This window comes from Epinephelus fuscoguttatus, linkage group LG8 (assembly GCF_011397635.1).
Source record: "Epinephelus fuscoguttatus linkage group LG8, E.fuscoguttatus.final_Chr_v1".
Classification (NCBI taxonomy): domain Eukaryota; kingdom Metazoa; phylum Chordata; class Actinopteri; order Perciformes; family Serranidae; genus Epinephelus; species Epinephelus fuscoguttatus.
Genome location: NC_064759.1, coordinates 12,512,298 through 12,535,290, shown reverse-complemented (window position 1 = coordinate 12,535,290; position 22,993 = coordinate 12,512,298). Strand labels below are relative to the sequence as shown.

The following is a 22,993-nucleotide window of genomic DNA, read 5'->3' as shown; positions in this document are numbered from 1 at the left end:
GTACATGTGGGGGGGGGGTTCAAGGTCCCTGCAGCAGAGTGCTGATGTGTCTGGCAGGATGGGACCACATGATTGAGACTGGGTGGTACACGGATACATTCAAGTCTCTGGCCAGACAGAGACAGACAGCTCATCTGTGGGGACGTTTCTGCCAGAGTCGTCCTGTTAAGGATCTGTCAGTCCAGCCGTCAGGCAGACGCAGCAGATATGTTTGGAGGATTGGGAAAAAAAAAAAATCGCTGCAGCCTGCGTGGTCCCATCCTCAGCGGAGAGTCCTCAGAATGTAGTACAGTGCAACGTCCATGACACTAGGACAAAAGTCTTAGCACAGTATTCTGATGTTAAAAATCAAGAGCTCTGAGGCGTAGCTCTCCGCAGCCTTAAGTAGCCCAGGAAGTAGACTGGGCCACTGGACACTGACCAATACTTAAAGAAGACCAGAGCAGAGAAGAAAGCTCTGGTTAGAAGGCAAATCATGAGCCCATACAGATCTCATTTACAACATTATGTGTGTCCAAACCTTATATGATACAGATGAGCACATGCCAGAGGAACGACCACTTCTATTGGCCCCGGGACAAATGTGTTTCAAAAAATTGTCTCCATTCAAACTCATCAACACACATAATTACAATAATGCACTTAATTACTGTTTGAGTCGTTGCTGTACATAACGCTGAGAAAAAAGTGAACATTACAAAGGTACTTAATAAAAAAGATACTAGTAGCAATATTAGTCCAATATTGTGAAGATCGTATTACCTATACAGTCCTAATGCATACATGAATTACAAATGAACGAGTGCCCACACCGCAACAAAACTAAACAACGGTAAAATGACAGACAGGAGGCTGTAGGACAACAACGTCTACACAAGGTAGAACAATGAGTTGTAACTGTACAAAGAACTTGCTTTGGGGGAACGATATGGAATTAGTCTCCAACAAAAAAAAAAAAAAAAAAATCGAACTTAAAGGGACAGTTCACCCCAAAATCAAAAATACATATTTTTCCTCTTTCCTGTCGTGCTCTTTATCAGACTAGATTGTTTTGGTGTGGGTTGTTGAGTGTTGGAGATATCTGCTTTTATTAGACAGGACAGATCCAGAGTGAAGGGGGGAGAGAAAGGGGGACGAAACGCAGCTAAGGCCCATGGGCTGAAACCAAACCCATGGCCGCCGTCGGAAGGACAGAGTCCCTGCACATGGGGTGTCCGCGCCACTCTTTGAGCTAATGGGTGCCCCATATCTGCCTTCTCTTGAATATAATGGAACTCAGCTTGTGGTGTGCCAATATTTTTTTTTTAAACTCTTGCCGTTCAATACAAATATTCGACAATTTGTTCTTTTTTTTTTTTTTTTTTTTTTTACATATAGAGTTTGAGAGTTGAAACAGGGTTCAGCGGGATGTTCAGGGTGACAGTGTGACAGTGATATTCACGTAATATAGTAAACAACTACACTAACATTGGATCAGAAATGTGTGATATTTTTGCCCAAACTAGATACCAAACAAAAGCCAGACACAGTGTGAAAATATGCTGGACTTAAATTAATCTCTGTTGAATGAGGGGTCTCTGACAGATGTTTCGAATCTCCAACTTTAAGGGGGGCAGCCCTTCTCAACAGCAATGTCTCTCTCCAGAAATCAGACATTGTTGTGAGCAGTTTCATGTGGGAACTATTTTCTTACTACCGAGCTACACCTCCCAACTGTATCACTACACAGAAGGAAGCGTGCATCTACTGCTAGCTCACATAGCACCAATGAGCTAGCAAACATAACAGCTCAGCTTAGGAGGATAGCATTGTTTGCATCTCATGCTGTCACGAGAACGAGCCTCTCATTCATGAGTAGATGCACACCTCCTTCTATGCGGTGATAAGACAATAGTTCCTACATGAAACTGAAAGGTCTGTGGATTATCTTGAGTAACCAGGTCATGATTTCTGGGACGAGACATTGCTGTTGAGTTTTTCAAATGTATTTTTTGGCGCTTTGAGCACCACAAGCCAAGTGTCATCTGGTTCCATTATATTGGGAAGAAGGTTGATATCTTCAACACTCGACAACTCACACCAAAACAATCTAGACTGATCAACAGCAGTACATGTGAGAGGAAAAATTTGTTTTTGATTTGGGGGTGAACTGTCCCTTTAAATAGCTACACTGGCATGACATCAGCACAAAAGAAAATCTGTTCTCAGTCGTTTTTAAACCCTGCGACTTCCTGCCATGAATTGTCTCGACTCTGCTGACAGTCTGTGGTACACAAACCCATTTAGACAACAGCAAATAGGCAATGAGGCAAAAAGTTTTTCAGTGACATGCTCGTTTCCCATGATGGTCTCACAAACAGCCTACCAGAGAAATAACTTAATTTGATTATAGAACTGTCATGCTGTTGGTCTCCACAAGCTCAAACAGCAAGCACTGTACAGCATAGTTAATCATTTACAAGGCTAAATATCTCAATCATCACAGCTAAACCCAAAATGCACATTTCAATCACAGCTTCCAGATTCCTCGCCCAAGTCAGGCCGTCAACTGCACGTCTTATTCTCGCATTCATCTGAGCGACTTCATGTGCTGCCACATCGTGAAAACACGAGCACACTTGGCTCAAATGTAGAATCAGGGGAAAAACATCATAACGTCATCGACAGGAAATTTCAAAGAAAGAAAAACCCCAGGAGTGAAAAGTGGCTATAACTACACCAAACACGTCGCATCCATTTCACTCAGGAAATGGCACATAAAACTAATTAAATGTTCCTAAGTAATACTCATCAACAGCCACTTCCAACAACACTCCTAATGTGCCACCATCAACAACTTCATCAATACTTCCTCAGTCATTACTGGATGTCTGTGTGTTTCTCCCAGAGATGGATGAAAACCAGTGCCAAGATAATATAAAAACACTTTTACATTCTGCTGTGGATGGAGAAAGCTATAGAGGTCACAGTCACACAGGAAAAAGCCAGAGGGAGGAAGAAAAAAAAAGGAGAGGACGAAAAATAGAAACACAGACAGAAGAACCAGTGCGGGGCCCTCTTATCTACAGAGATCCGCTTCTGTCTACAACACAACACAGCAGGAAGAGACATCTCAGTCTCTTTCAAAATAAAAGCAAAAACATACTCTGTGTGTATTTTTTACTGTACATATTTACACACGCACAAACAAACCGAGGCGAGGAAGAGCAGGGCGGGGTCAGGTGGGGTCCATGTCATGGGTTATGGGCTATAACTGGTGATACAATATGGGTTACCTATAGTGGAGAGGAAGCGTTTTAAGCCTACAGAAGGTATAAAATCACTGCCCCCCTCGCATGCTTTCCTCTCACATCAGACCGCTGTTCTTCTCGTCTTTTCTGTAGGAGGAGGTTGATGATAAACAGGGTTGTCTCATGCATACAGTGATTCACGTGCGTCAAAATGATCCAGCAAGTCCAGAGATGCAGTGTGATGCGATGACCTGCTCCTGGCTCTGCTGCTCCATTAACAGAGGAGCTCCAAACAACTCTTTGGGGGGGCAGTGGCATTGAAGTGACAAGAGCCGAGCTAAAGGAGGATGTGTTGAGGTTTAAGGGTTTGGGACAGGTAAGGAGGGGTCGGAGTGGGGTGGGGTGGGGTGGGGGTGGGGGGGGTCCCAGTCCCATAGATGCGGCCTGAGCAGACAGGAACAGCTCAGTCTGAGCTCCAGCTGGTCTGGAGTGGATGTGGAGCTGGTTTCTCCGCTGGCGATCCGCATCGTCTTGTAGAGATCCACTGAATGACGCCGCCTGGAGAGACGGCCTCGGAGATGCTTGTACACACTTACTCACACACGCCTTTGCCTATTTCCACTCCAGTGGGGGGGGGGCTCTCTCTCTGTTTCTCTTAAATCGCTTAGAGTCAATTTTGTTTCATTTTTGTGTTTTTCATTCATAGAAAAGGAGAGACAAGTGTAGTTCCTCGAGGTCTTTCACAGAGTGGGTAAGGAGGCTGTTATATTGAAGTCTCCCACAGCTGAGGAGAAGAAAAGAGGAGAGAACAAGGGAAGAGATGATTAAAGGAAAGACATTTTAACATGAGTTCACTGTTTGTCAGTCGCATCACCTCCTATTTACATTATATTGGTTCTGTCTTCAACATACAGCATGTAATTTTCTACCACCATGGGGTCTCTCAATCAAAACAATAAACGCAGAAACAAAAGATGGAGCAATGCCGTCATTGCAGTCAGGTTCTCCTGGTTAGAATTCCTACATTATTCATCATTAAGGAGGTTTTTACCAGGAGCAGAATTATCTGCAGAGGCCTCTTCACCTCCAAAACAAATGGACCAGGCGTCTCATTTATTAAAAGGTATGTAGGAGCTGTACTAAAAATGTATGTACGGAGAAAAAATTTCATGCACAAAGAAATATTCGACAATTTCTACAATCAGGCTTCAACCTCACCATCTGCGTCGCCAATTTCCTGTCTCCAAAATGTTCGTATGCATGGTTTTTAAGATCACAACTTTCGCTTGGGAAGTGGCGTACGCCTCTTTCAGGCCTCGTTTTGTGCATATGAAATGTTTATAAATGAGACCCCAGGTGATTTAAACTGGGAAATTTAAATTTCGTGTTACAAATCAGTGTTACTCCGATGCTTTTTGGCTCGGATGAGCTGCTAGCCTAGCACCTAATAATGTGTGCTCACCTTTTTTCTCTGATAACTAATGATCTAGACATTCAGGATTTTTTTGCCAGGAGCCAAATTGTCTGCAGAGGTCTCCCCCTCGTTGCAATAAATGGACCCAGAGATTTAAACCGATAAAAATAATAAATAAAGCAGTTTCATATCAAAAATCTTTTTTTTCCAAAGCTGTTTGGCTTGTGTGGAGGGGCTGCTAATTACAGTGGCCGGCACAAAACACGAATGGTCCTATCTCGAGTTAGTGTTTGGTTTGTCCATTCTAGGCTACTGTAGAAACAGGTTGGTGCAACACGGTGGACTTTATAGATGAGCACCCGCTCCCTTTGTAGATGTACGGCTTATTCTGAGGTAACATAAAACAAAGCAATCCCTATTTCAGGTGATTATACACTAGAGAAAAAATACTTCTTATATTCAATTTCTGCCAATATATCCCCCTAAACCCTACACACTGGACCTATACATGATGTAATGTGTTCCTGATACTTGCCCTGGCGCTCTGCCTGTTTGCTTTCCTCTGGTCATCGGGGAGCGGGGGCATGGGGTACGGGTATCTCCTGCTGGATGCAATAGATCCAGTAGAGGAAGTGGGAGACTTGGCAGGGGATAGTGTCCTGAGGAAAAGAGGAAGTGACATTATTAAAATATTGCCTCTTACGTTGGTTTAGGATTAAGTTGGCCAAAGACACAGATGGGTAACTGAGGCGAGATTCAGGAGCTAATGTTAGATCTGTGACTTTGGGCAACAGTCATCTTGAGCTGCTCTAATGATTCACCCTCCTACAGAGAGAGGTTGATCTTAAAAGCTCTTGTTGCCGTTCACCAAAAGCACAGCGACAGGCAGGTCATGTAATCTCTTAAAAAACATACATAAGCTTTTAGGGGCAACCTCTGCACACAGCAGTACACGGGTCCCAGCTGCGGTGTGGGCATAGTCATAGTTTCCTGCAACTCATTCTGCCACAGCATTACTTTCTCTTCATCATCAGACACACAAACCGTCTGCAGGAAGTCACCTTTAGCCACTGTTAAGAAACACATGCTGCTAAAGGTAACTTCTGCGGAGCCAGTGTGTAGTCCTGAACAGTTAGATCAGTGTGTGTGTTTAAATGAGGAATGCTGGGGGCAGTGAGTGTGGTGAGGTGACTGGGACAGCAGACCAGACCGGAGCTGGGTGAGAACAGACTGAGAAAGTCAGAGGAAGAACTCCTGTCCAGTGAAACAGCCACAGAGAGCCTGCCCCATGTACAGTACAGTAGCTTGTTTATATCACTGTGATTGGTGGTCAGAAATACCTGGACTGGTCAAAGTAGTGGAGGGAGTGGGTGGGCCGCTGGCTCCAGATGTACTTTTCTAATGAAATCTCATATTTGATAACTATTTCTAAAACTGCAGCCATTGCAAGCATGCTGACTTTAGCATCTAGCTCAAAGCATCGCCGTGTCAAAGTATAGTTTCATATTGCCACTGGTGAGGCTGCAGACTGTTGGTCTTGTTATTAGATTAGCATGTCTCTATTAGTAAACTCAAGTAATTTTTTACACCTGACTTGATCAATCACAAACAATCCTTAATTTGCTACACATCAGCAGTGGAAGAAGTCCTCAGATATTTTACTTAAGTAAAAGTAGTAACAACACGACAGTGTAGAAATAAGAAAGTCATTCATTCAAAATCTTATTTAAGTAAAAATATGAAAGTATTAGCATCAGATTATACTTAATATACCAGAAGCATAAGTTCTTATTGTGCAGAATGGCCCATTTCAGAATAATATGTTTATATTATTTAATTATATTTATTTAAATGACTTTATATAGTGCGGGGTAGTTTAATCCATAGCAATATCTCATCATCTATTGATGGGTTTATATTTTGTATTAATAATCTGAATCAGTAAAGTAACTAGCAACTATGTTTCATAGATGCAGAGGAGTAAAAAGTACAATATTTTTCTTTGAGACATACAGTAGAGGAGTAGAGGTACAAAGCTGAAAAAAATGGAAATACTCAAGTAAAGCACAAGCTCCTTAGACCTGTATTAAAGTGTAGTACCTGAGTTGAGTCAATGTACTTAGTTACATTCCACCCCTGTTATACATAGGAAAATACAATCTTTACAACAAACAGCTTTCCCTCTTTCTAGTTCCTTTTTTTTTCAAATAAGAAAACTCTGCGAAAATAAACCTTTAATGGAAGGTTTTTACGTGTGTTGCACGTTATATTGGACTCAGAATTAGAGTTGCTTTATTCCCTAAATGTACAATGAACAGGAATCTGACCTGGTGAATCAGTGCAATGAACCAAGAAAGTTAAAAGGTTAAAGGTTAGGTTAAAATCTTAAATGTATACTAACCAGGATCATCGGTTACTGCTTGTAAACATGCACACCAGAGAAAGTAAAAGCCAGCACCAGATGAGCTCTCGTCTGGCAGTTCCCCAGCTCTATGTCCTTTTTTAAGCACTCTGTTTCTTGGATGTGTCCTGCTTATGGTCTGGCACCTGGTCGCTACCTTTGTATAAATCCCCAACCTCGCATGAGCGCTGTAGGGTTACACACCCATAAACATCCAGAGCACAGACAATAAAAAGAAAATAAGAAAATACAGGCAGAGGGCAGAGTCTCTGAAGAAAAACACACCGCTACACACTTCTAGTGGGTCATAAGTGATAATTGAGAAGGATTATGTCAGTATGAGTCTATACACTGCTTTTTAAGAAAATCCTGCAAAGTATATCTTTAAATAAAGTTAAAAGTATAATAATAAAATGCTGTTACTGCTGTAACTATCAACATAAAAACAGCAACAAAGAAGTCTGAACTGATCATACTGCTGAATTCTACAAGGCTCAATCCCTACTGCAACTGCTGCCATTAGCAGCAGGATTTTAAGATTGCTGATTGGCTGTTTACTTAATGCAGTATTCTTGTGAAGAGATTTGTGCCCAGTCTTGTGCTCTACCTGTGACTTTTTTTTAGATTAACCCTTTGAAACCTGAGCAGATTGGCTTGATTTATTTTAGAAACATGGAAAGAAGGCAATGAGGTATAACAGAAGAAATGGCCCCCACACCCAAAATACTGAGAAATTAGTTAAAAGAGAAAATTAAGAGAGAAAAAAATGAAAAGTTAAAAATTATAATAATTCTGCAACGTAATTTTAAAATGTAATAATAAAATAATAATCAGAAATATAGTTTTTACTAGCTTTTTTCTTTTTTAAAAATAATTTTCTAAATCTTTTTTTTAAATAATTTTTAAAATAATTTTCTAAATTTTTTGTTCATGTTTTGCAATTTTTATGACATTTCTTACCAAGCTGCTTATTTCTCCCATGTTTTTGAAAGAAATCACACCAATTTGCTCAGGTTCAAAGGTTTAAATACCTGCGAAAGGCCTCTGACAGCAGCACAAGAAAAGTTATATCACTCCAGGTTTTAAAGAGTTAATATATGTATATATATATATATATATATATATATATATATATATATATATATATATTCTAAGCAGATGATTTCATCAGAAGGTCTTTGTGCTGATTTACTTGATGGTAATTAGTCAGTTATGTCACTAAGTCTGTGCGAAAAATTAGTCTTTAGTTTTACTTCTGGAACCAGAGCTCCCTGATGTAACCCTCCACATGTCTCCACTCCTTTGTCCTCCAGCAGATGTACTAACAGGGAGAAGGGCAGGACTGTGCTCCTGGACACAGTGAAGGTCTATAGATTACAGTGCTCGTTGACTATTTGGTGGCGTTTATCTCATAGAAGGGAAGAAACTGTCGATGACATGGGACCGGCGCTCTACAGAGCCAGGGCGCCCATGAGCTTCCTTGTCAGGGAAACCTTGTGGCTTGTGATTATCTATAGACCTTGGACACTTGGATCAGAGTGGTGGCCTACAGTTCATCACAGCAGCACAGTGATGATGTCAGCGCAGCGCCCGAAATGTTTGGCTCTGCACTGACATCACACTGATGCGAAGGCACGTGAGGTCACTGGGGGAGAGGCAGCGCGGACACACAGACACTTACTGACAGAACAACACGCAACATGCAGAGGGAACAAGAGACTGAGGGGGAGAAGCAAAGAAGGGAATAAGGAGAAATTAGGAATAACATGACTGTGTTAGAACTGTCACACTAGCACAGGCAGTAAGAGCCATTATTCTTTTTGCAGAATGAAAATAAAAAATCTGCAAAGTAAAGAGCAGCTGATCAAAAAGAAACAAATGTCTTCACTCAAACTAAAAGGAAGGATGACATAAAATAGGATATATTATAATGTAAAGCAGAAAAACTTTTTTTAATACTCAGCAGCAACCCCTTTGAGAAACTACACAACATGCCAGCTGTAGATAACACTCTCTCTGAGATATTACTTTTAAACGTCCAGATTGGAGCTAGTTGCTACTTCCCTTGACCAAGCCACAAATCAAACCAAAAGTGAGGGGGATTTTAGACAAGCGTGTGGGGTACAGGACATGGTCTGAGGTAATACCTAAGGTAAGGTCCTTGAGTGTTTCTATTCACATCTTCTACCCATTTAGTTACATCATAAAACTCTGTTTTGAAGCGAGGGGTTAAATACCTGTGGGAGGGGGAGGAGGGGGTGATGGACACAACACAAGGAGGGGGAGAAGAGAGAAAAAGGAAGGAGGGAAAAGAAATTGAAAAAGGACAGAAAAATTCCCAGAAATAAGCGAGTGTTGGGGGGGAGAGAGAGGAAGAGGAAATATTTTTAGGAAAGCAGAGCAGAGCAAAGATATCCTGAACAAACACCAAGATGCAATTGAGAAAATGGTGAGAAGATGGCGGACAGACCTGTGTGTGGTTTCAGATGAAAACGGCACCATGGAAATCACAAACAACTGTGTCGTGTGTTACAGGCTCAGTTGCATATTGGTTACATGTCACGTCATTCCAAGCAGTTAGCAGTCAGTCTCATGCTCGCTATGAGAACAGGTGCACTGCAGACAGTTTAATGCCAAGACCTTCAAACCCACAGACAAACAGACCAACACGCCAGGCTGGGAGGCAGCCGATGCACACTGTTCATTCACAGTCAACGAGCATATATGCAAACACTTTATTCACAGGTAAGAGGTGAGTTAAGTTTAAAGGACTCAGAGGTTTAATGCAGCCTCACAAGCCAGACAAGAGCAGCGAGTTCACACTGAGATAACTTGACTGCATGGTCTGTGACTTGACTGGCTTGTGAGGCTCTTTGTACCTCTTTTATCTCTGATGCAAAATTTGAGGAGAGCTTTCTTTCCAGAGTTGTGTGAATTGTTTTAATAGCTACACTAAAGCTTTAACAGAAGGATACTAATTTCTTATCATCAACAAATCTAATGAAAAGACCAAAACCAAATATAAATTGATCCCACTAGAATAAACTGTTTGTGTGTCCTGATATCACTTGTTTCTTTGTACTATTGACCTTCACTGGTGTTCAGATACTTTTAAAAGGACAGTCCACCCCAAAATTAAAAATACATATTTTCCCTCTTACATGTAGTGCCATTTATCAGTCTAGGTTGATTTGGTGTGAGTTGCAGATATCGGCCCTGGCGATGTCTGCTTTCTCTCAAATATAATGGAACTAGATGGTACTCGGTTTGTGGTCCTCAAAGCGCCAAAAAAATAAATGTGAAAAACTCAACAGCAATGTCTCTTTCCAGAAATCATGACTCGGTAACTCAAGATAATCCACAGACCTTGTTGAGAGAAGTTTTATGTAGGAATTATTTTCTTTCTACCAATCTACACCTGCGAACCGTATCACAGCGCAGAAGGAAGCGTGCATCTACTGCTAGCTCACCTAGCACTGAGCGAGCTAACGTTACAGCTCAGCCAAGGAGGACCCCATCACTATTTATATCTTGCGCTATAGAAAGCACGAGCCTCTAATACATGAGTAGATGCACGCTTCCTTCTGCGCTGTGACACTGTTGGCAGGGTTACTTCAGTTTAAATAAAATAGCTCCTCCATGCTCACAACAAGGTCTGTGGATGATCTTGAGTAACCAGGTCATGATTTCTGGAAAGAGACATTGCTGTTGAGTTTTTCAAGTGTATGTTTTTGGTGCTTTGAGCACCACAAGCCGAGTGTCATCTAGTTCCATTATATTGGAGATAAGGCAGACATCTCTACAGCTGATATCTCTAACACTCAGCAACTCAAGCCAAAACAATCTAGACTGATAAACATCACTACAGGTAAGAGGAAAAACATGTATGAACTGTTCTTTTTAAAAAATGTATAAATGTGCCTCATTGCTGCACTGGGCAAACACAGGCACTGTAATGGGGTTGCCATGATACCAAAATTCAATGCAATACTAACATAAAAAAAAACAACTAAATACTGTCAATACAAATCTGTACAAATCGATGCAAAAAAACAAGATTTTTAAATTTTTATTTTTTATTAACAACACACACACAGTGCTGGTGCAGAGAAGGTCACTGAACCCACACCTCCGGCCATGTGGTGGGTTCATTGATGGAGAGAATGCCATAAAATCTGATTTTTTTTATAGCTTTAGTGCTATCCACACGATTGAATGCATAATCTATGGAGATCATATCGTTTTAAACACGAGGTATCATAAAAAGCATCTAAGTATCAATAATTTTGTCAACCCTTACACTGTAGTTTATTCCTGTCAATGCTGTGAATGCTCTTGAGTGCACCCAACGTGTGTTAATCCATGGGTGAAAATAGTTGCCAACAAATACACTGTTTGCCCTGTTTGAGGAACACTTGCCAAAAACTACAGTGCCCAGCTGTTTTATGAGACACTTTGCCTTTGTTTATTATTGATGATTAGGAGGTAGGAGGTTTGTTTTGGTCTTTTCATGGCATTTGTCGACATAAAAGGTACAAAATAAAGCATAACTCCTCCCTTCCTTCCCTCCTCCAGTCTATGTCCACTAGAGCATCTCCTTATCTGCACATCCCATGTACACTGTTCATTAACCTCACGACATGACCAAGTAGCCAGAAGAGAACTTACTCTGTGGAGTTGGAGCGAGCGCGGAACTTCTTTCCTTTCAGTTTCTTACGATTACCGCTCAGATTTCCTGGACAGAAACAGAACATGAAAACACACTTTAAATACAAGAGTATACTGTGACATGGAGAATATTTACTGGTGGTGCTGTTTTGAGTTGAACTGTGATGCGTTTGTTTCCCCAAATTCAAGAAAAAGGCAACACTCCAGCGGTTAAAAAAAGTTGTAGATAAATTCATGATAACGATCAAGACTTTCTCCTGCATTTATTTGTGAGACACTGGTAAATTCAGTGCCGCAGCAGCACCACTGTTTCCTCTTCCTGTGTGTACGGGTGCGGGTTTGTGCATCACCTTGCCACGAGTTGCTCCTCGGTCGCCCATTTTCACAGATGTCAGAGATGTGTTTGGCATCTGGGATTCTCTCGCTCCATGAGTGGGATAGGCCATTAGATCTACACACACACACACACACACACACACACAGCATGGACAGATAATCATCAGCACAACATCGTTCTCCCCAAGCTGCAACAAATCACTACACGCTGTTCTGCTCCTGTTGCGTTAGTGGAGACGAGGGAAAGGCGGAATATGAAGACACCATCGCAGCAGATGGCAACATTATGAGCTGTGAAACAATATCATGGCAGCTGAATGTGACATGATTAGGGATGGGCACTTTAATAAATTTACATATTACAGTGCTCTAATAAATGGAGTCCAAAATGGAGAGATAGAGATTAGCCAACATTACACATTCATTTTGTTTATTGTTGCAATACTTATAAACATCACTTTTACGCCCGGTCAATCAGGGCCGTAATGACCTATTTTTTTTATCACTGGTGGAGACCATTTTCAATCTGCACCTTCTCCAACCCAACACTCCAGGGGGCTGTGAGGGAAATTCCCCCCAGGAGAACTTTTTATAAATTAAACAGCTAAACTGACCATTTTAGAGCATTTTGAAACAAAAGTCTTAAAACGGGGGTTCTCAAAGTTTTTAGATGCCAGCATATCATTGAGGATCTGCCCAGGAAAAGTGCACACACAATGACTTTTTCATGACAAACTATATCATTATACTTTTTAATTACTTTTTTATTAAATACTATACTATGACTTTTTTAATGAGTCTTTTATTTTAATTACTTTTTATGACATACCATACTATGACTTTTTTAATGTAATTAATTTTCAATGACTTTTTTAATGACATACTATAGTATGATTTTTTTTTAATTTTTATTCGCTATTTTATGACTTATTTTACAATGACTTTTTTATTTTAGTGACTCTTTATTGACATACTACTGTGACTGTTTAATGACATTTTTATTTTAAATGATTTTTTATGACCTTCTATAGTATGACTTTTTTATTACTATTTTTATGACATACTATAAAATGACTCTTTCATTTTAATGACTTTTAATAACATATAATACTATGACTTTTTTAATTTTTAATCACTATTTTTATGACATACTATACTATAACTTTTATTTTAGTGACTTTTTATGACATACTATACTATGAATTTTTTAATGACTTTTATTTTTAATGATTTTTAATGACGTAATATATTATCACCTTTTAATGACATTTTATTTTTAATGACATTCAATACATTCATGACCTGGCCTCCACAGTCACTGGACCTGAACCCAATTGAGATGGTTTGGGGTGAGCTGGACCGCAGAGTGAAGGCAAAGGGGCCAACAAGTGCTAAACACCTCTGGGAACTCCTTCAAGACTGTTGGAAAACCATTTCAGGTGACTACCTCTTGAAGCTCATGGAGAGAATGCCAAGAGTGTGCAAAGCAGTAATCAGAGCAAAGGGTGGCTATTTTGAAGAAACTAGAATATAAAACATGTTTTCAGTTATTTCACCTTTTTTTGTTAAGTACATAACTCCACATGTGTTCAGTCATAGTTTTGATGCCTTCAGTGAGAATCTACAATGTAAATAGTCATGAAAATAAAGAAAATGCATTGAATGAGAAGGTGTGTTCAAACTTTTGGCCTGCACTGTATATATATATATAAAACCAAACGAATTTTATTTTATAGCGATTATACACTTGTATAAACATATTAATGGGTAGAATATTCAGATTCAGATTCAGATTCAGATTGACAGTTAACCATGCCAAATATTACACACTGGCCCTTTAAATTTTTAATCACTATTTTTATGACATACTTTACAATGACTTTTTAATGACTATGAATGATTTTTATGACCTAATATATTATGACCTTTTAATGACATTTTTATTTTAAGTGATTTTTTATGACATTCTATACTGTGACTTTTTAATGGCATTTTTATTTTTAATGATTTTTTTAATGACATATACATACATACATATAGTATGACTTTTTTATTACTATTTTTATGACTTACTATTACATTCTAGTTCTTCACTTTTTAATACATTACACAGTAATGAAAAAGTGATTAAAGAGAGACAGTACAGTGTCTGACACTGACAGCAGTCAAGCAATGCCTCCTGCTGGGGTACGGCAATGCCACTTGGACAAACCACACACAGAACTGCGGCACAGAGTCATACTATAACCAGAAGAAAAAATAATATTTGCAAGGTGTTTAGATTATTTATGATTATGATTATATTCGCTAAAGATTATTTTGTGTGGTGGTGCCTGGTTGCCTTTTGTAGCTGAGTTTTCATCAGTATATTGGGGAGGATGTTTTGCTCTATAGATCTGTGCAGACATTTATAGATATAGGTTACATCATGGCGTACCATCCATTTAAAAGTGACAAATAATAACGTCTGAATGGAGGACTTGAGAACTCATACGCATCCCTATGATATGAGAAATGCAGTGATGAGATATTTTCCTCTCAGCTCCCATCGGCAAAATGTTCATAGTTCTGAAAACATTTTGGTTAAAGGCCGTAAAGTTTGCAGGAAGAGAAACACAATGAAAGCCATGATACTAACAAAGCATGACATGAACACAGCAGTGATTTAGAGAACACAACACACACACACACACACACACACACACACACATTTGCCAGCGAATGAGTGATGATGAGATGGCACACCTGAAGCCAAACAGTGAGATGTTCTGAGAAATGGATGGGATGGAAGGAGTGAAGGACAGAGTGCAAATCTGCAGGTGCGACAGGCAGGCTGACCTCTTCTTGGAGCTGCAGCCTGAGTTTGTGCTGACACCTGGAGGCATGTCACTGTAAAATGAGTCTGCATCCCCAGGCTTTGTTACATAGTCACCTGGGGGCATTTGCCTGGAAATACAGAACAATTATTACACATACAAAATCACAGGAATAAGGACTGTTTACATAATTTATTCTTTCACTTTGATACTTTAAGTACATGTTGACAATAATATTTATGTACTTTTACTTAAGTACAACTGAAACAAAGTAAATTAACACTGTGGTTTTTATACTTTTACTTAAATAAAGGATTTGAGTATTTCGTCAACCACTGGTCTTTTTGCAGGAAAAACAAGGATAAATTCTTCCTGCAGCTGATTTGTAACGTAGTTTTTGCACTGGATTTAGGATAATCTAAGAGGAACAGGTCTGTTGCGATCATAAACTTTATATATATTTACATTATCAACCATCAGACTTTGTTTAATGCAAAAGTTAAAACCACTGTGGCAAATAAATATGACATTACTGAGGGTTTTTCACATATGTTAAAACCATCAAAAAACATAAATGTCATGTAACACAATGCAGAACATTAAAAATAAAGTTGAAGTGAGCAAACCGGCAGAATCTTCGATGAACTTCAGACTCAACATAGCGTCTCTGCTTGTAGCTCCTGTGAAGAGAAGAATCCTCAGTCCCACAATAATATAACTTTCATTAAATGTATTTCATAATATGGAGCAGTGATTCCCAGCCTTGTGGACTTGTGACCCCACCAGGGCTCCCCCATATTTTTAACAATGAATTTTCATATTTTTCCTCATTTGCATGAATCTATATAAGTACTTTAAAATAGGTAGCCTATATAGTGATCACAGGGCGCCAAAATTAAGCTCTTACTCCAGTGTGTTATGCCTTAAGACAGCATTAGAGAGTACACAGACTGACAGCATTACGTGCCGATGCTGGCAGTCTGTTTATTGGCCTTTCGGTTGTCTTAGTGCTTTTTCCCTTTAGCATGGCTGACCAAAGCCGCTTCCCCCATGTTGCCAATAACGTTAAACATTTTGGTGCAGAGCCTACATCCAGCGCAGTTAGGATCTGCCTCTCTCTTGAGTCATGTGTTATAATTGTCATACATTATTAAACATGCACTTCACAGGCATTTGCAGATAAGCAAAGTGCTAGCACTTGCTAACTTTACTTGTTTGTTGGACATTCCTGCTGCCAATTAGCTGGAGAAGCCAGTCATGTGATACGTGACACTAGTGACATTTCAATGGTTATGCAGCACAGACCTACATATTAAATTAGTAACAAAAGAAAATAAAATGGATTAATGATACGATACTACATGGTACGATACGATGCAATACAATACGAAACAATATTATCGTTATGATGAGACATGATATGACACGATGCAATACGATATGATGTGATACGGTGGGATTCAATATGACATGATACGATACAATATGATTGGAATGATGCATGATGATATGATACGACACCACATGACACGATACCATACCATACAATGCGATATGGTGCGATACGATGCAATACAATATGATACAATATTATAGGTATGATGCAACATGATATGACAATACAATACGACATGATACAATGCAATAAGATCAGTACGATACAACACAATATGATGCGATACGATATTATTGGAATGATGCATCATGATATGATACGACACCACTTGATAAGATAAACTATGATACGATACGGTGCGATACAATTCAATTCAATACAATATACTTTATTGTCCCCGTAGGGAAATTTGTCTTGGACTCGAGCTGCACAAGTATTGCTGCCTTACAATAATTTCACTTAACGTTACTATTTCTATGAACATAGTTTAAACAATAGCCAAAACAATGCATATTCAAAAGTTTTCCCAAACATTCTGTTAAGTCCAAACTATTTCCATTTTTTTTTTAATTTCATAACATTTTCATAAATTCATTGAGCGTGGGAAAGCGGCCTCTCAAAATGAAACATTGCTACAGTACTTGTGACCCCGTCCTTGTTTTCTTGTTTTGTTTGAATGATTTTTAGAAAAAATTAAATTTTAAATTTAAATTCTTACGTAATACACAAAAAAAAAAGATGAGGAAAGGCTGAAAAACTGAACAAACTTGTGTGTGGCAGAAATACCCTTGTTTTTATTTCCTATCCTGTAAGAATTTCTCCCAGCAACCCCTAGTTGGGGACCCGACCTCCAGATTGGGAACCACTGGTATAAAACATCACACATGCGGGCTGCAGGGACACTCACTTGTAACACCAGGCTGTAACAGCCAGTATGAGGGCGAGGAAGAGGATGGAGCCTGTGATGGCCCCGATGATGATGTTGGTACTGGTGATACCTGAGACAGAGGGAGAGAGGAGAGTGGGGAGCCCAATGTGCGTTAATTGAATGTGTGTCTCTTGTTTCCTGGATCATGTGGACACAGGGGGATACACAAACCACAAAACACTGCAGCAGAACACAAAAACACAGTACACTTAGCAGGAGGAGTGTAAAAGGAGAACACGGGGGACAAAACTGAGAACAACAAACTGCTGTCACCCCTCAGCACTACTCTGATGGGAATGTACATGTGCAGTCAGTTCCCATTTAGGACAACATTACAAACTGTTTCTTAACTCAGTAATGGTCAGAATGAACCAACCGAGGTGAAGCTGGAGGTGGGTTGAGAGAGGAAGAGGAGGACCAGGAAATGACAAAGACGGGACAAACACAATGAAAAGGAACTCAAATCTGACCTCAAGTCACTCCGTCAAAGACATCAGCCTGTCGACAAAGAATGAGTGTGAAAATAATGACAAACAAAAAGAATGACATGCATGGTTCAGTGAATACAAATGCAGCTGGTTTTAATGAGCAGACATGAAACCAACACAGAAGCTAAAAATAAAAAATAAAAAAGCAAAGAAAAGCTTCAACATAATTTTTGTGTATGGGATCTGTGAAGGTGGAGGGGTTAAAAAGAAAGAGATGAAGTGGGGTGGAAAGAGTTGAGATGTACGTAAAGCAGAGAAGTATGCACAGAGAAAAGGTTCAGACAATGTGAGATGAGGAGAGGTTATGGATCGAGGCAGCAAATAGCGAGAGCGTTAACACCTCTCACCTGAAACTGAGGCAGTGGGTCCGACCACGAGATAACTGAGAGGATTCGTGGAGTTACAGTCCTCTCCTGCCCAGCCCAGGTAACACACACACTTGAGCTCACTACTGCACACCTACAGCACAAACACAGAATTACAAAATTATTTTAGCCCTGACGCATCACTGTTTTTTTTTTTGTTTTTAATCACAAACTAAAACACTGAACCTCTGCTGTTGTTCTAAATAGCAAAGATAAGTCCAGTATCAATGTATTCTCAACAACACTCAGTATTCTGGGTGTTGTGTTTGATTTCAGTTACATAATTTCAATTCTCTCTGAATAATTTAGCCGAATAAATAATTTCCAGTGTCTCAAAGACACTAGAATCATATTTTGGTTTATTAAATAAGGAATTTACAATCAGAATATGAATGAATACAGATAAATACAGATGCAAAGCTGATCCAGCTGTGATCCACCGCCGCTGACATCAGAAACAGACGTAACTTCATGTGACACTTCAGAGTAACGTCCCATTTTTCTAAAAACACATTTCCTACTTTCCTATCTCCTCACACGGTTTCCTTGTGTCTCTCCCTGCATCCCCAATGGGAGGGGCTGAGACAGAAGGAAAAGACGCAAGTCAGGTTAAGACGGATGCAAAATTGGTTAATGGGATAACCTATTATATATTCATCAAGAGACCTAGCTGGAGGTTTTAGGGAGTAATGCTGATGTTTTGAACTGTGTAGCCTATAAAGCAACAATATTTTTCAACTTCATAGTCAGACAGTTTCATTGCATATCTCTAAGACAGGTTTGTTTGTCAAAAAAACAAATAAAAGAACCTCATAAACCATTTGGAGCTTCCTAATACGAATACTTTTAATAATAAAGTACAAAAGCACACATGACTTGCATTCACATGAAGAGAGTCTGGGGCTGAATGGCTTGAATAATCATACACTTGTATCTGAATGTGTGTGTGTTCACTGTGTGTGTGTGTGTGTGTGTGTGTGTGTGTGTACCCCATGTCCAGAGCAGACACTCTTGTCAGTGGTCCCGGGGCAGGTGCTGAAGTTGAACTGTTGGACGGGGAGACATTTGTGATTGAAACAGATGCGGTCTGTCCCGCAGGCCGTCCCATCCTCGACGTATCCCAGGTCAGTGTCTCCGTCAATCAGCACATGAGCGCCGCTGAACAACAAATATACTTGAGTCACTCACACAGCACTTAATGTTACGTCCAGGATCTTCTCCTCACCTTATGGGTAGGAGAAAATCATATTTTGGCTTAAAATATGTGATTTTGTTGGCAAAGTTCAGACAGGAAAAGCAGCTTTCTCTCAGTAAGGAACAACTGCTTTTCTCTGCTGGGAGAAACAGTGACAGGTCGCTAAAAAGCTGCTGGAAACACTGGTTGGCTAAATCACAGCCTGCCCAATACTGCCTTCTGAAAAAGTGCGTCCCCCTCTGTAAATTACCCCACTGCTTTTGGTTGAATAGTAAATATTGCCTTCACACAGCTGTGCACAGTATGTTTAACAGCTGGAGATACCAAACCAGGGAACAAAACTAGGCCAGAGATAAAAGACACATCACCAACAGTCTTTTTTGGGCTGTTGGTTTGGGTGTTGAGTATTTTAGGAAGTGTTTTTTTTTTTCCTCAATGATGTGTACCTGCAGTCAAGAGAAGCACTGTGTCGGGCCACTGAGAAGGAGGTCAGCCCTCCCTGCAGCTCTCCCAGTCGCGGGGCAGGTGAGATGTTGGAGCACAGCAGGTACCCACAGTGAACATCCCTGAAATACAAAGATGAAACCAAACATCATGAGGAGTAAAAAATGAGACAGTAACAGAACTGCACAGGGTTCAGTGTCAGAAAGGACTCGCTCACTGTTTGTTACACTGGATCCAGGTGTCCTTGTCCTTCCCACAGTTGCCTTTCTCTGTCCCTTCGATGTTTAACTTCTCGTAACAGAACTTGTCGGCCGCTGTTGCCTCTGATTAAGACACAACACGTTGAACATTAGGATCTGCAGCTTATCTCTAGCAAAGGTTTTGTTTAGAGGTGCATGTGGTCTTCTGCAGATTTGTCAATACAAACGTGATTTGCACACTTACTCTCTCCCCAAATGTACTTGCACTGTCTGTCTTTGGTTTTGCATCTTCCATTAAAGCAGCGACCCTGTAGAGAGACATACGGAGTCAAAAAACGTTGCCCGGCAGCAGTTAAGTCTTTCAGGAAAAGTAAAATACCTCAATATCTCACCTGGTCCTTTTCACATGTGTAGCCGTCCATCTTGTGCACATTTGGTGGACACTGCAAAAAAAACAAAAAGAAAACCTCAGAGATACAGTGATGCTCTTTATGAGTCGTGCACATCCTGTGATGCTCTTTTTAAGCTTATAGTTTTGGTTGCAGAAAACTGATGGAAGCTGAGGCTCACCTGGCTGGAGTTGCCTGTGCAGTTTTCTGGGATGTCGCAGTCGTTCACTGCATCTCTGCACACAACTCCCATGAACTCCATCTGTAGCAGCATACGATAAAGATCACACGGAGTGGTTGTAATTAGGCTGAGCGTCAGAGGAACGGGGGCTTAATCGGGAATTATCAAACCTCTGCACAGTCTGTGTCTCCAGGCACCCTCTCTCTACCATTAGTCCAACTATGACAAGGCTGAACACCTTGTCAACACCTTAACAATATTCATTTATTCATTCATTTTGGGAGGTTTAAAAGGCCGTCGTGACCTCTCATTAGTAGCCTGGTGAACAGAAAGATCATAGAGGACATTTTTGGTTTAGTACGTTCAAGAAAAAGAAGCTGAAACATATTGTCACTTGTTCTAGTTGGTCTCAGATTTTACAGCAGCATCTCTACTGTAACTGTGAGCAAGGCTTCAGAACCAGAGACATATACAATTAAAGTAAATCCAAGTGGAACTGGATTTTAAAGACCAAAACATACATCATCTTTACAGTAGGCACTCCTTCAGCTTCATGCCATGAGTGGTTACAGTGAACAAAAATATAATTGCAACACTTTTGTTTTTGCTCCAGTTCTTTACAAGTACAGTCTTTACATGAGATAAAATAACTTAAACTTTTTCTGTGCACACAAAAGACCTATTGCTCTCATATTTGGTAAAAAAAAAAGAAAGAGTTAAAATCCATGTTAATGAGTATTTTGCCAAGATAATCCATCCACCTTGCCATTGTGGCATGTGATGCTGCATCATTATACACAAGTGTGCCTTGGGATGGTCACAATAAAAGGCCACTCTGAAACATGCTGTTTTGTCACATGACACATAGATTTCGCTAGCTGACTACAGGAATGTCCAACAGAGAAGAACTGAATATTCATTTTAATACCATAAGCCATCTCTAATGCTATTTCCAGAGAACTTGGCAGTACATCCAACCAACCTTATGACCAACAACCACAGACCACGTGCAACCACACCAGCCCAGGACCTCCACATCCAGTGTCTTCACCCGTGAGATCGTCTGAATCCAGCCACCTGAACAGCTGATGCAATAATTGGTTTGCACAACTGAGGAATTTTTCACAAACTGTCAGAAACCATCTCAGGGAAGCTCATCTGTATGCTCGTCGTCCTCACCAGGGTCTTGACCTGACAGCAGTCCATCGTCCATGCTAATCTTTGATGGTTTCTAGTACTGAAGAGAAGTGCTGTCTTAACAAATGTATATGTGTAGCCCTAGTCATGATCAGTGGTGAGTGCCTCAGACCTTTGTGACATCCACTCAGGCCATCTTCTCACACAGGGAACAAACATAAGGACCCCTCGCACCCTGCACACCCCCTCTTCATCACCCTTCCCTTGGGCAGACTGAAAACCCCATCACACACACAAACATGCTATGTAACAGCTTTTTCCCCAGAGCTGTGAACAGACTTCAGAGACTATAGTGTACTACGATGAGATCATGAGAATGATGTGATGAGCGAGTGTGCGTTGGTGCATGTGTAAACATTTATATGCTCCTGACTGGATCGCTCCAACAAAGTTTTGTTGTATAGCATACAGTGACTGACAGTAAAGGATCTATCCATCTACAAAGGAAAAATTATCTTGGCAAAGGTGAAGTACTCATGTTCACATATTTTAACAAATTTGTACACAAAATGTGAGACAAACAGGCTTTTGTGTGCAAAAAAAAGTCTTTGATCTGTTGTTTCAACTCACAAAAAATGGGAGCAAAAATAAACGTGTTTCATATATGTTTCTGCTCAGTGTGGTACCGTTTTACCCAGAACAACAACACCCACGCAGAAGATCAAAGGAGTGTCCCGTTGTGTACCTGGCAGCTCTTGCAGCAGAGTCCGTTGCTACACTTGGAGCCTTGGGTCAGGGTGCACTTGTTACAGCAGGCCTCCCCCTCTTTGGCACACTCCTAAAGGACAGATGGACAAAAACAGAAACTGCTCTCAGTTGTCATCCTTCGATTTGATGCAAGTCGTTTCATGTATTACATCATCCAATCATGCTGCATAATCTGTTTAAACCGAGGTCTCTCTCAGGACAGACTGTGATCATGCATTATGCAGCACTTTGTTTTCTCCAATGGTGTTACTTCATTAGTTTAAATTACCGCTTATTAGTCCGACACAGCGGATGGTTTTGTTGTCAGGTAATTAGCCCACTACTTTGACCTTGGATGATTAACCCTTTATGAATGTACATCTCTGAATTAGCATCCATCTACAGTACTGAGTCTTACCGCTGGGCTGCCACAGTCACACTCCTCTCCTGGCTCCACAAACCCATTTCCACACACCGGAGGGTCCAACAGCTGAGGGGAGAAAAGGGCAGAATGAGTATTCAAACTACTGAGGAGACAAACATATATAGACTGATCAGCCACAACATTAAAACCACTGTCAGATGAAGTGAATAACATCGATCATTTCATTATAATGCAATGATCTGCTGGGAAACCTTGGGTTCTAGCAATGGCATT

General features: G+C 40.3%; 1 protein-coding gene across 1 annotated transcript in view; it reads right to left on the bottom strand.

Annotated features, from left to right (window-relative positions):
• Window positions 1-1,343: 1,343 nt before the first annotated feature.
• Window positions 1,344-22,993, bottom strand: part of adam22 (ADAM metallopeptidase domain 22) — a 106,884-nt gene continuing 85,234 nt past the window's right edge. The window contains exons 16-31 of the mRNA XM_049582812.1: window positions 22,754-22,825; window positions 22,334-22,426; window positions 20,452-20,532; window positions 20,274-20,324; window positions 20,126-20,189; window positions 19,899-20,004; window positions 19,684-19,803; window positions 19,032-19,200; window positions 18,025-18,136; window positions 17,169-17,259; window positions 15,492-15,545; window positions 14,888-14,995; window positions 12,064-12,164; window positions 11,714-11,780; window positions 5,180-5,303; window positions 1,344-4,014 (exon numbers count right to left, since the gene is read on the bottom strand). Coding sequence (XP_049438769.1) covers window positions 3,994-4,014; window positions 5,180-5,303; window positions 11,714-11,780; window positions 12,064-12,164; window positions 14,888-14,995; window positions 15,492-15,545; window positions 17,169-17,259; window positions 18,025-18,136; window positions 19,032-19,200; window positions 19,684-19,803; window positions 19,899-20,004; window positions 20,126-20,189; window positions 20,274-20,324; window positions 20,452-20,532; window positions 22,334-22,426; window positions 22,754-22,825 — 1,434 coding nt within the window. The 3' untranslated portion in view covers window positions 1,344-3,993. The remainder of the gene's footprint in view (window positions 4,015-5,179; window positions 5,304-11,713; window positions 11,781-12,063; window positions 12,165-14,887; window positions 14,996-15,491; window positions 15,546-17,168; window positions 17,260-18,024; window positions 18,137-19,031; window positions 19,201-19,683; window positions 19,804-19,898; window positions 20,005-20,125; window positions 20,190-20,273; window positions 20,325-20,451; window positions 20,533-22,333; window positions 22,427-22,753; window positions 22,826-22,993) is intronic.